This window comes from Manis pentadactyla, chromosome 16, assembly GCF_030020395.1.
Source record: "Manis pentadactyla isolate mManPen7 chromosome 16, mManPen7.hap1, whole genome shotgun sequence".
In the NCBI taxonomy this organism is placed as follows: domain Eukaryota; kingdom Metazoa; phylum Chordata; class Mammalia; order Pholidota; family Manidae; genus Manis; species Manis pentadactyla.
This window is the reverse complement of record NC_080034.1, coordinates 70791225-70803844: the sequence shown is the minus strand read 5'-3', so window position 1 is coordinate 70803844 and position 12620 is coordinate 70791225. Positions and strand designations below refer to the sequence as shown.

Below are 12620 nucleotides of genomic sequence, written 5' to 3'. Positions count from 1 at the left end.
CCAAAAGTTGTTAAATTTTCTTCTTCAAACTTCTCTTACAACTTTCTAATAATTTTCTTCCTTATTTTTACCTAGCATTAGGAAACACAAGGTAAAAACTTGTAGTAATGATCCTTGAGCTCTGTTGGCGTCGGCTGCTGTATTCTAAGTAAAGGTAACTCACCCGTCAGGCATTTTAAGAGGAAACCATGCTAACATTACTCTCTTGATATATAGGGTTGGATGTGTCCAGAACCGGCATCAGAAAGGGAGGACTTGGTCTATTTTGAACATAAGTCATTTTCTAACTTGTGCAAGGAGCACGATGGAGAATTTACTGACGCAGAAGAAAGCAGTGCACATGCACTAGAGCGGAAGAGCGACAACCCCCTAGATATAGCTGTAAGCAGGCTGTCTGAGTTGGAGCGAAACATTGAAAGGAGGTATCTGAAGAGCCCCTTAAGTACCACCATTCAGATCAAACTGGATAATGTGGGCACAGTTACTGGCCCTGCTCCTGCACCATCCACTAGTGGTGATGATGACGGGTAGGTTATTGAAATTAACTTGAAAAATTATTGTGCTTCTTTGCTAATTGGAGCCTATTTTCTATTGCCTGTTATCTATGTATCTTCTTGTATATCTGTGATCCACATGGATCATGCTATTTGCATGGTGCTTTGTAAAAAATGTTTTTTCTCTTGTTATGTGTGTTGATAATCCTGCGAAGTGATCTTACATTTACCTGATTGTGACTAAGCTTTGAGGCACGTAGCCACAGTCTGTGCACTACATCAAATTTAGTTGCTTAAACCTTATACTTATCGGCTGTTACATGTTTCATCATCACTTGGCTTTCAGTGTGATGACTGTTTCAGATTCGGTAACCGTAAGTGTGGACATGGCCTACTTAATTTTTCTGTATTTCAATGCAGAATTGAAGAGGATATTGTTCCCGGTCTCAGGGTGTGGCGATGGGCATTATCAGAAGCTCGCAGTGCTGCCCAGGTGGCTCTGTGCATTCAGCAGTTACAGAAATCCATAGCATGGGAAAAATCCATTATGAAAGCTGTAAGTGTTTTTATTTAAGAAATACTGCAACTAATTTACACTGGCCTGTTTTTTTCCCAACCTCCAGATTTTTCTTAATTCTACATTTCTTACTGTCAGAATAATGTATGCTGTACCTGAGTTTTCTTAGTTCCTAAATGCTGTACGGTTTGATACTTTCCTCCTTGTTGTGAGCTTTTTGAAGTACTCTATCAAATGTGTTTATCTTTAATCGCGATTCTCCCTCCTTTAGATATTGTTTATAATTTACTGAAGTTGTCTTCTGTGTTCAGTCAGCATAATAGTTAATTATGTTGTTAATCTAATCATAATAGTTTTTAATGTAAATATTCTGAAGTTGTTAATCCAAATATTCTTTTGCTTCTGTAAACATGGCAGTTGCTAGCATTACCTGTAGTATACATTCATTGCATCCCTAAAATGTTCCTTATGTTTTTATCAATTTTAATTTTTTTAATGCTAAGAAATTCTTAGATAATAAACAAAATAAGCAGAGAGCTCTTACTTTAACCAATATCATGTATTTGACATCAGATGCAGTTCACATGAAAAGTAGATCTTCTAAGTCTTTTCTCTAATAATTCAAAAATTTTTTTCATCTTCTGTGTTTGAGCCCAGTTAGTCACTGTCATGTAGTGACCCCTGTTTTGTACCAGACACCAAATATATGTGTTAAATCATGTCTGTGTCCCTTTTGTCTCTTATCACATAGAGAAATATTTATTATTCGTAGACTTTTGTGAATTGCTTTACCATTTGCTTTTAAATTATAGATTAGCTTTAACATTCAAACATTTGACATTTGTCTGCATGAATGACTGGAAGTAAGATTACTCAACAATAGTCATTCCCCAAAGAAAAGAAGTGAGCCTTAAATAATTTAGCACTCTTTCCTTCATTCTCATCTCTGTGCTTATATTACGGAAGGCCTTATTCATTCTATAGAAATAAATTCGGTTTCTTCTGTATTTTTTCAGTTCTTCCTAAAATGTCCACAGAATAGTGAATCTGCAGTTTTCACAATGTCCTCAAATTTTGGTCTTTCCCCATGTAGACTAGAATTCACCATGAGTTTTAAGACAGTGTCCAGTTTATCTGGTAGCATTTTTTACCAGGTAAAATTTTTTCTTGTAAAAACTATTAAAATCAGTTTTAAAGTCACTTTAGACAAATGTGTTTGGTGGAGTCTAGGCTATAATGATCCAAAAATATTGAATTCCTACAACACAATTAAATTTAAATGGTTGTTTTACTCATCCACCAAGAGAATCATCACAATGTGGTCAGTTTTGTTATAACCTTTACACAAAAAACAAAACTGGTACCAAAAGCTGCCTATTTGTAGTAGACTTTCTTCCTACAATTTACAGAATTTTTTCTGTTTTTGGAAATTCATAACCTTTTCCAGATTATTAATATGCATTTCTCATTAACACCATCTCTCATAATTCTCTTTTTAATGTTCAATAATACAGTATTTGCTGTGAAACTACCTTAAAAAGAAGGCAGAGTTTCATGGTCAGGATGAATGAGTGCATTGTAACCTTTAGTTAGATGTAACAGTGCCCGTAATAATCCTCGTAAGTCCTAGCAGAATGTTTAAGTGCTCAATGCCTTTAGAAGTACCCATTTGCCAGACACCAGCCTTACCAAGAAGGAGCTGGCATAATTTGCCTCTAGATAATTTTCTGTCCAGGGTGTTCTTCATATTGTTGCTAATAATAAACAGTAGGCAACATCTACTATTTTTTACTGTAGCAGCAAAGGAATTACAACCAATATTAATACGTTTGCTCTAACATATTGTGAGCTCTTTACTGTGATTTTTCAAAAGTGATATGAGCTTGCTATCTGTCACCCTTTCCTAATAAGTGTCAGAAAATAATTTTATTTTTAAATGAAAAATGTGCGAAGTAAAACAGACTTCATGGTATTTTTAGTATATTTAGAAAACAATTAACTTAATATTCATGAATTAAATCTGTTGTTAGAGGGGTTGAAATATAATCTTCCAAATGTTTTGCAGTGAGTATTTTTACAATAGAACGTGTAATGATGTAACTCAGTTTTGGAGAAATAATACCATATTTAGTGGTATGGTATTAGGAAGTGTCATAAAATAAAACTGTTGGAACATTAAACTGCAGCTTTTGCTCTTAGTACACATGCCAATTTTAGTATGACACATGTATCTCATATAGTTGGTAGGTATTTACTAAATTGAATAGTTTTCTATTTGCCATTTTGGTAAGATTCTTAAGCTATCATTAGTGTACATACTGTGTTATATAAGACTATTTAGACTTTGTGGATTAAGACTTAGTGTATTGAAGTTAAGTTTGAATAGTTAAGCTATTTTGCTTATAAGAATCTATGAACACGTAACTTTCAATTCGTATAAATAACTTATAGTTTAAGTCTTTTCATTATTTGAAAATACTGGTTGCAGGATATTCTCTACTGTGACGGAGTATAAACGAAGTGTCAAAATATATAATGTTAGTATTTACCATTTTTTTAAAGGCATCTTGAAAGTTTTGACTGTCCAACTTCCCTCCTTTCCCTTTGTGAAACTTGTTATACAGGATATGTATGCATGGGAAAAAGCATTGCCTTTACAGATTTTAAAGTTCTTAATGGTATTAGAAATTTGTCAAGAGAGAAAATTTATTTTTATTTCTGGAAAATCTATGACTTCTTAAATTATTTGGTTTAATTTTTATATAAGTTTTTTTCCCTTAGAAATCATTTTGTAGGGTCCATTTTCTGCATTTGTGTCATCTGTTTGATTTGGGTTGATTTTCCCAAGTTTCCTGGGTTGGACATGTTTGATTTTTTAATCAATCACAAATGGGTGGACAATTTTAGTCAAAATATAGGAATATCCTTTTATTACACATACTTCTGATACTAATACAAGTTTCCTAATTTTGATCTTGAAAATTACTCTAACTCATTTCTTTCTTAGGAGATCATGAGGATGCTAAGATAAGGAAAAAAATGAAATGTATTAAAAAATTACATACCCTGTATTTAAAGCCATTCATTGCTTTATGGGCTCTAATGTCATGTTAATTATTTCCTATGTTAATGTGTACATGCTTTGAAAGTGTGTACAGGCATTCAGCCTCTAGCTTTGTTCTTTGCAGTGTACCTGAAATGTGCACTTACCCCAACTAAACTGCTCACCCCGTCATGTGGTCCCTATCTGTGTAACGAGAGATACATAGATGTGTATGGCTACTGTATATTTGTTAGCAAGCAGAATGTTGATTACTAATATGAATTAGGAATTGTGGTGTGTTTAATATCCCAATAACTGTTCTTCATAATAGTATTGATTTTAAATGATTTTTCATGTTTTATAGTACTGCCAGGTCTGTTGAAAGGGCGATAATGAAGAACTGCTCCTCCTTTGTGATGGCTGTGACAAGGGCTGTCATACGTACTGCCATAGACCTGAGATTACAGCTATACCAGGATATACAGATATACAGGACACTGGCAGTATCCATGTGGTATAGCTGTAATCTTAGGTCTATGGCAGTACATATGACGGCCCTTGTCACACATAAGAGGGATCGGAAACTGAACCTTTTAATGGCCAGATCAAAATAGAGTTACAGAGTTTTGTGAGGATTTTTTTGAGATAGAATTCACATAAAATTCACTTTTTAGGTGTGCAATTCAGTGGTTTTTAATATATTCAGTTATATATGATCACCACTATTTAACTCCAGAACATTTTCATGACCGTAAAAAAGTTTCCTTGTACCCATTAGTTGTCACTCTCCCCTTCTCCCTCAGCCTTTGGCAACCACTACTCTACCTTCTAGCTCCACGGATTTCCCTCTGCTGGTCATTATATATAAACGGAATCATAAAATAGTTTGCCTTTTGTATCTGCCTTCCCTTAGCACAGTAGTTTCAAGTGCTAAAGGGAATGGTCTGGAAAGGAAAAGAGGCAATGGGCAGGTGGGTGTTTGGGACTGAGTTATGGAAAGGTAGTTGCCAGTAGTGATGAGGTCAGGCGAGTAAACAGGGAGAAGAGTGCCTGACGGAGGGGACATCTAGTAAAGAGTCTGGCCCTCAGTTCATGCTGCCCCTTACACCTCTTACTCCTTACTTTATAACTCGGCCAACTCATTTTTTGCTATATTATCATATTGCTTTAACCAATAGGTATGAGCCTTCACACTTCTAATTTAAATGTGACTGGCAAGAGACTTAAAATGTATATGCTTATTATCAGACTGCGTTCATACAAAAACCCCTCTCTCGGTGCCATGCTCAGTGCCCCTCCCTAAGCCAGTTCCCGTGTTGTGCCTCAGATCCCGCCCCCTTGTTCTCTTCACCTGCATCAGCATCTCGTCCTCCCCTGGGTTCTTCTCCTTAGCTTCACTTCTCCTGCATCCACTTCCCGCATTTCTCTCCTTTCCTTTACAGAATAACTCCTGCTGGACAGCTTTGTTCTGATTCTCTCGGACTTCTCTTCTCCAAGTCGCTCTGGGACTCTTTCTAGTCAGATTCTCACCTTCACAGCTTCTCTGAAAGTGCTCCTATCGTGGCCATTCGTCAGTCTGGGGATCAGTGCTTAGGCCTCACCTGACCCACCCATCAGTTCCAGAGCACACCCTCCTTGCAACCCTGTGTTCACTTGGCTTCTAGTACCATACTTGGTTTTCTTTCTGCCTTTGCTCCTTTTCAGTTTCCTGTGCTGGTTTTCTTACCTTCTTGATCGATAAGCATTGGAGTGCTTTCTTAGCTTCAGGGTTATCATCTGTAAAGTGGGATAGCATCTGCCTGGCGGGGTTTGTAAAGATCAAATAAGTTCACGAGTGTAAATATTTTTATGAATTTAAAGTTCTGTGACACATTTATATTAATGTGTATGGTATTTTAGACTGTTTTACAGAATAGCAGAGGGTCTCACGTGGCATCATATTTACTAAGTTGCTTTCTTATTACGTGATCATCTTTGTCATCTATAGTCAACTATAGTTTAATAATAACCTTTATTGGTTGTACATGAATTATCTTTTAGTTTAGTCACAGTGAAGCTATAGAAAGTTTCTCTAATACTTTATGAATTACTAACAAATTAGGGTTTTAAGTCCTGGGGTATCATCTGGTAGGCTATAGGAGATTTCTGTTCCGATAAATTTGGTTAAATAATATTCTGGCTATCTCTCATTCAGGGTATAGGCCAGGAGATGTAAAGATCTATAACCTCATTCCAGCCCTTCTATGTAAATACAGCTTTCTGAGCCTCTTCCCTCTTCTTAGTTTTTTAAATGTAGTGAATTAGATGTTATATTTCTTGTAGCAATGAAAAAATAAACATTCTATTTTGATTTATAAGGATTTTTAAAGTTAAATTTTAGAAATATCTTCCTAGTTAATTCATGGTTATTTACAAATTTTTATGCTGTATACCTTGTACTCCAATGGCTATTTCTATACACATTATTGTGGTTAAGTATTTTTATCCTGTGTGTATGTGCATATTAATGCCAAGATATATACATAGAATCAAAAAGCCTTATGTGTGTATGTATACGTATTTATACACACTCACAGAGACACACACACACAAGAAGTTTCAAAGTCCAATGCCTATGAAAGCCACACAAATAACACAGAAGAGTTGAGACTATGGCAGACAGGGAAGTCATGCCCCCATTTAAGTGTCAGTCATCACTCAACTCCTGCCAATTGTTGTCATGTAGACATGTAGGTCCAGTGTTCTAGGATCTGCCAATATTTCAAGATTATGGATCTTTATGCATGTCCTCACAAATGTTAAATGTTGGCAACAAATTCAGAACTTTTACAAGCATTATGAGCCAAACATAGTAACAACACATGCTGTGGGCTGTTTACGGTCTGTGAGCCACCGCTTTACAACTTCTGATACATAAATGTACAAAAACAAATATGCGATGGTATGTACAATCTGATAGGTCCTGCTTAAGACATACTGAAGGTCCTCTGTGCATTCTAACAAGGTAGAAAGGGTGCAAGGGAAATATCTCTGTCTAATAAAGTAATCAGGTAACTGAATAAAAGCTTGTTTTTAAAAGTGTATGTGCACAATCTAATGAAGTAGTCTGACAAGTATCAATAATTAAAGAAACAAAAAGAGACTTTATTACCATTTTGTAACAAAAGTCTTTGGATTCTGTGGTTTAAATTTCACATTTTCTTACTGTGAGTATTGTTAGAAAATGATCTCAAGTAACATCTTAGTTCAAATAGGAACTAGAAGCGTTAGCCCATTGTTCATGAAATGTTCTTTTTATGTAAGACAACTATTCAGTCTTACTTAATCTTAATTAAATGGACATTTTCCCATTATATATTCAGCATTCTCTTCTCTTTTTTTTATGATTTGGGGGTTCTAAAAGCTCAGTATAATATGAAAACTCAATCGGATTTTATTGAGTAAAGATTAATAAACTAAATGGAGAAGAGACTTAGTAAAACATTTTAATTATTTCCATCAGTGCAAGAGGTAGTGATTCTTTGATATGATATGGGAAAGGTGTTAGATTTATAGTTTGCCTTATTTTAATCCATTAAAATAACTCCTTAATTATGCATTTAACATCCCAATAGAGTACCAAATAATTGTAATTGCTTAAAAGCAGTTTTTAAAAAATGTTGCTAAGAGAATCATGAAATCCTCAAGGAAATTGTTACGAAATACTCTAAAGTAATGTTTTCCGCCAAGTTCAGTTCAAGAATATAGGCAACATTTAATTAGGGCTAGACTGAATATCTAACTCCACATTCTAAGATTTTTATTTCAAGATTTCTTAACAGTCTGAGTAAGGAGTAAATAATTTTCTAGAAGAGGATAAACGCTGTTGTAGAGAATCAAAACACAAACCATATATTACCAGTGACCTTGCATATTTCTCTTCTTTGATCTATTATATTCATTGTAACTTTAATTCTCAAAATAGATGCTTATTTCCCAATTTCTAAATTGGGGGATGTTGGGAGGAGGCTGGGTACTCATTGTTACATCGATGTGCTGCCTACAAATTGTTAGACTGCATAAGGGCCACATTGGGATTCGTTTGTTTTTTTCCATATACTTTCAGAGCTAGAATGACCTTACCAACTGAGTGACTTATCTTCTTCTACAGATAAGCAAACAGAGCCTCACAGATATTTTTTTACAAAGTTCCATAGCTAATTACTGACAGAGCATAGCTGGCATTCATACACTTAAATTCCAAATATGATCTATTTTATGCTGTTTCTTTACTGTTTTCCCCAAAAACATCTTTTTTTTTCTTCTCCTCATCTTTAATAACACTGCTTTGTTCACACCTGGGAACCACAAGTTTCTGGAACTCTCTTCTTAACAGCAAATGCTTTTCTGAAAAAAATAACAGTTTCCGGAAGATATGACCGTTTATAAAAGACTTTTTTTCCTATTTGACACTTCATGAGCCTTATTTCATGTTTCGGGTACCTTTTTAATAACCTCCTCAACTTTCTTATTAGTTTTCTCTATATTTCTATGTATATTCACCTTTGTTCTTAATTATATTGTGCTCTAAAGGATAGTCTTTATATTCCTTCCATTAGTGACATTCAGTTCATTCAAAAGAATAGTATCTTTGATTCGTTCAAAGTCTAAAGGAAAACTGCTAAGTTCTGTAGCACCAAACATGGTGCCGTGAGACCAACATCTTCGAGTTTTAAGAATTCTTTAGAGTTTTCATGCATCATTAGATTTTAGCCTAGTATTATCAGAGATCAAATTCATAGATCTCTTGAAAATAATAGAACTATCAACTTTTTGGGTGAGAAAGAGTATTCTTTTTGTTTATTCTGTCAGATTTTCATAATTTAAAATAATAGAAGGGCTATAGAAAGTTATTTTCTTATACCTCATATATTATTTTTTTAATTAAAGGCAAGTTCACTGAAAAGGGGCCGCAAAAACAGAAAAAGGAAAATAGAGGAAAACACCTGCGGTACTGGAGTAAAACAAGAACGCTGTACTCGTGGAAAGAAACTGAAACAGGACAACTCTGACCCGACTCTTGGCAGGTATTCTTTCTGTTCCCCTGTCCTATATGTTCATAACACCCCACTGTATTTGTTTAAAGACCGTCCACCATATTAAAGGTGACTTTTTGACTGTGTAAATAGGAACTTTCCTATGTAATGTAAACTCTGTACTATAAGTAAACGTATCCTTTCATCTTTTTTTATGAATTAATTTGCATTGTCTTTGAAAGAGAATGAAAGCTAAACTTTTACTAAAGGTAGATAACTCTAAAGCATGAATATTGATTTCATACATTATTTTCTCTCGTACAAGCCTTACTAAAATGCAAACTCGTCTCAATAAAGACATGAAAAAAAGAAAAATAGAAGAAAACACCTTCACTAACTTACCAAACCAGGAAAGCTTTCATTCTGTAAAGAAAAGGAAGCAAGACCACTCTGACCTGACTCTTTCCAGGTATAATTTTTGTTCCCCTGTCCTATATATTCATAACATCCCATTGTATTTGTTTAGAAACCTTCCACCATACTAAAAGTGACTTTATGACCGTTTGTGTAAATAGGAATTTTCCTATGTAATGTCCACTCTGTACTATAAGTGTATTCTTTCATGTGTTTATTAATTTGCATTGTCTTTACTTGGAAGAGAATGAAAGCTCAACTTTTCCTAAAGGTAGATAACTAAAGCATGGATAGTGATTTCAAACTTTACTTTCTCTTGTACCCTTACTGAAATGGACAGTCATGAAGATGCACGGCCTTTTGTAGAACTGCCGGAGTGCAGCACACGGAGTCGTCTGCGTTTCCGCCTCAGGGATGGAAGACACGTTTTTATTAAAAGTGCGTAAGCAGCTTTATAATAACATGTCTGGTATCTGCGGGTCTCATCAACAAGAAATAAAGTGGTTAAACACACACACAGAGCAGTCTTTCAAGAATGATCATTTTCTTTTAAACAAATACAATATCCCTGAATAAAGGAAAGCTTGGTGTGCATATTGGCTACTTTGGGCTGGTGTTTTCATCACTGGTGGTACATAGTCAGCAGGAGCAGCTGGGCAGGAAGTAGTGGGCATGGTATGAAAATGGCAGTTGGTCCAGTAGTAATTGTCACTGTACGTGTGGGTATCGTTTGTTCTGTGACTGACTTGCACTCGAGGTGCCCTAGGGTGAGTGTATCCTCAAGCCCCTGGCACGGTTCTCCTCAAATAACCAAAGTCCTCCTAAGCCTGTGCTGCCACCCAACTACAGGTATCCACAGCATACTTTCATTCGGATGCACGAGGCCTTCGCCGTAACCGTCATCATTTCAGTCCTGGTTGCTCTGTAGATTATAGATCCCGGGCCTACCCGCAAGTTTGTATTTCGATTGCCATTCAAGTGGTAATCAATGAATGATGACCAATGAGTGCTCTACTGTTAAACCCAGGATATCATCCATTGGAAATAATATGTAGAGAATAAAGTAATATTTATTTAGTTGTTAACCATAGTGCAAATCAAGTGAAAGTTATGTGTGGGTATGGGGATATCTTGAACTCAGAAGAATTAAGTTGTCATAAATGCACAGTGATCTCTTTTCCTTGTTTCAACCTCAAAATGAAATTTGTTAAAAGCACTCATTTTAAAATGAGGGTATCTAATCTGCCTTTGGTACCTTATGCACCCCCTCTGTGCTCCTTTTTCCATTTCTTCCACCCCCAATACCTTTTCAAAATATTTAAAATCCTATTCATTTAGCCTCTCATTAAACACATCCTCAACAAGGAAATCTGATATCAATCATTTACTCCTTATTGTAAGTTTTCTTTGTGGGCTTCTTTCAACGTTATTTTTATCTTAAGTATTTCCATTTAAGAAATGAAAGAAGTTTGTGTTGTTAAAATAATTCAATTTCAACTGGAAGTTAAGGGAGGTATTTTAAGAGAATCAAAATTTTCCTTCCAGAGAAATATGACTGTCATACAACACAGGGAAACTAGTAGAGCCTTATCTACTAGGAATTTCACTTCAATAAGATCTCTTAGGCTTCCTTGGGCTATTTTATAACTCTACCTTTAAAAAAAGACTTTTTTTTTTGTTATCACTAATCTACAGTTACATGAAGAACATTATGTTCACTAGGCTCCCCCCTTCGCCAAGTCTCCCCCACACACCCCTTCACAGTCACTGTCCATCAGCATAGTAAGATGCTGTAAAATCACTACTTGTCTTCTCTGTTGTACAGCCCTCCCCTAGCCCCCCCCCACTGCACATGCTTATTGTAAGGCCCCCTTTCTGTTTCACCACCCATCCTCCCCAGTCCCTTTCCCTTTGGTTTCTGTTAGTCTGTTCGTGGGTTTTGTGATTCTATTGCTGTTTTGTTCCTTCAGTTTTTCTTTGTTCTTATAGTCCACATATGAGTGAAATCATTTGGTTCTTGTCTTCTTCTGCCTGGCTTATTTCTCTAAGCATAATACCCTCTAGCTCCATCCATGTCACTGCAAATGGTAGGATTTGTTTTATTCATATGGCTGAATAATATTCCTTGGTGTATATGTACCACATCATCTTTATCCATTCATCTTCTGATGGACATTTAGGTTGCTTCCAATTCTTGGCTGTTGTAAATAGTGCTGCGATAAACATAGGGGTGCATCTGTCTTAAAAAAAGACATTTTTTTTAAACTTCAACTATATAAAATTGAGGTAATTCCCCTAATTTCCTTGAGCCCTTCAATTTCCTTCCCCCATATATAGATAACTTTAATGACTTCCCAGTCAACCTTTTATATATTTGCTTAGCAACATGTATCTTTAAAAATATGTACTGTGAAATACTGGGCATAGAAGTCACAGGGCATAAATCTGTAAAGAACTAAAAAGCTAACCTTTTCAAGGAATATTGCTTCTCTCTCACTTACCAACTTTACATTTCCCTGTATGGCCCCGGAAGATGACTGGTTAGCCAGAGACGGGTAAGAATCCTCAAGGGAGGAAGAACCTAAGACAGGCACAGTCGCAGGGGGGCCATCAGGTGAGAAATTGGGGATCAACAGAGGTGAGGCTTGGAACCTCACGCCCCGTTTTGAGAGTAATCTGCATCCATGGATGTTTTGTTGCCCTTGTCTAGCTTGGATTAATACTTAGTCTATAGGCACAGACCTGATCATCTACATTTGCCCTCTTACAGCACTAAACTGTGTTTTCCACCTTTATCTTGCATCTATCTACCACTTCAGCATTTTATTAAAAAAAGAACAAGAAGGGACAAATGTGGGATTCACATATCAATGAAGCATAAAAATCAAACGAATAATCATATCTGACTTGATTGTTTATAGTTCATGATGCGTGATCAAAACTGAAAGTTTGTGTGATATGACTGCCCTTGCACACTGTTCACCATGTAAGAACTTATTCACTATGTAAGAACTTGTTCACCATGTAAGAACTTGTTCGTTATGCTTCAGAAGATTGGAGACTTTTGAGAATTAGGCTTTGGGTTAATCAATGATTGTGCATTGAGTCCCCTATACAGAATTTTGTTGTTAACAACC

General features: G+C 35.8%; 1 protein-coding gene across 1 annotated transcript in view; it reads left to right on the top strand.

Moving 5' to 3' along the window:
* LOC130681272 (bromodomain adjacent to zinc finger domain protein 2B-like) overlaps positions 1-9980 on the top strand; it is a 121983-nt gene extending 112003 nt beyond the window's left edge. The window contains exons 21-25 of the mRNA XM_057493909.1: positions 217-527; positions 915-1050; positions 8984-9120; positions 9395-9538; positions 9824-9980. Of these exons, the coding sequence (XP_057349892.1) occupies positions 217-527; positions 915-1050; positions 8984-9120; positions 9395-9538; positions 9824-9929 (834 nt within the window). The 3' untranslated portion in view covers positions 9930-9980. The remainder of the gene's footprint in view (positions 1-216; positions 528-914; positions 1051-8983; positions 9121-9394; positions 9539-9823) is intronic.
* The last annotated feature ends 2640 nt before the right edge of the window (positions 9981-12620 follow it).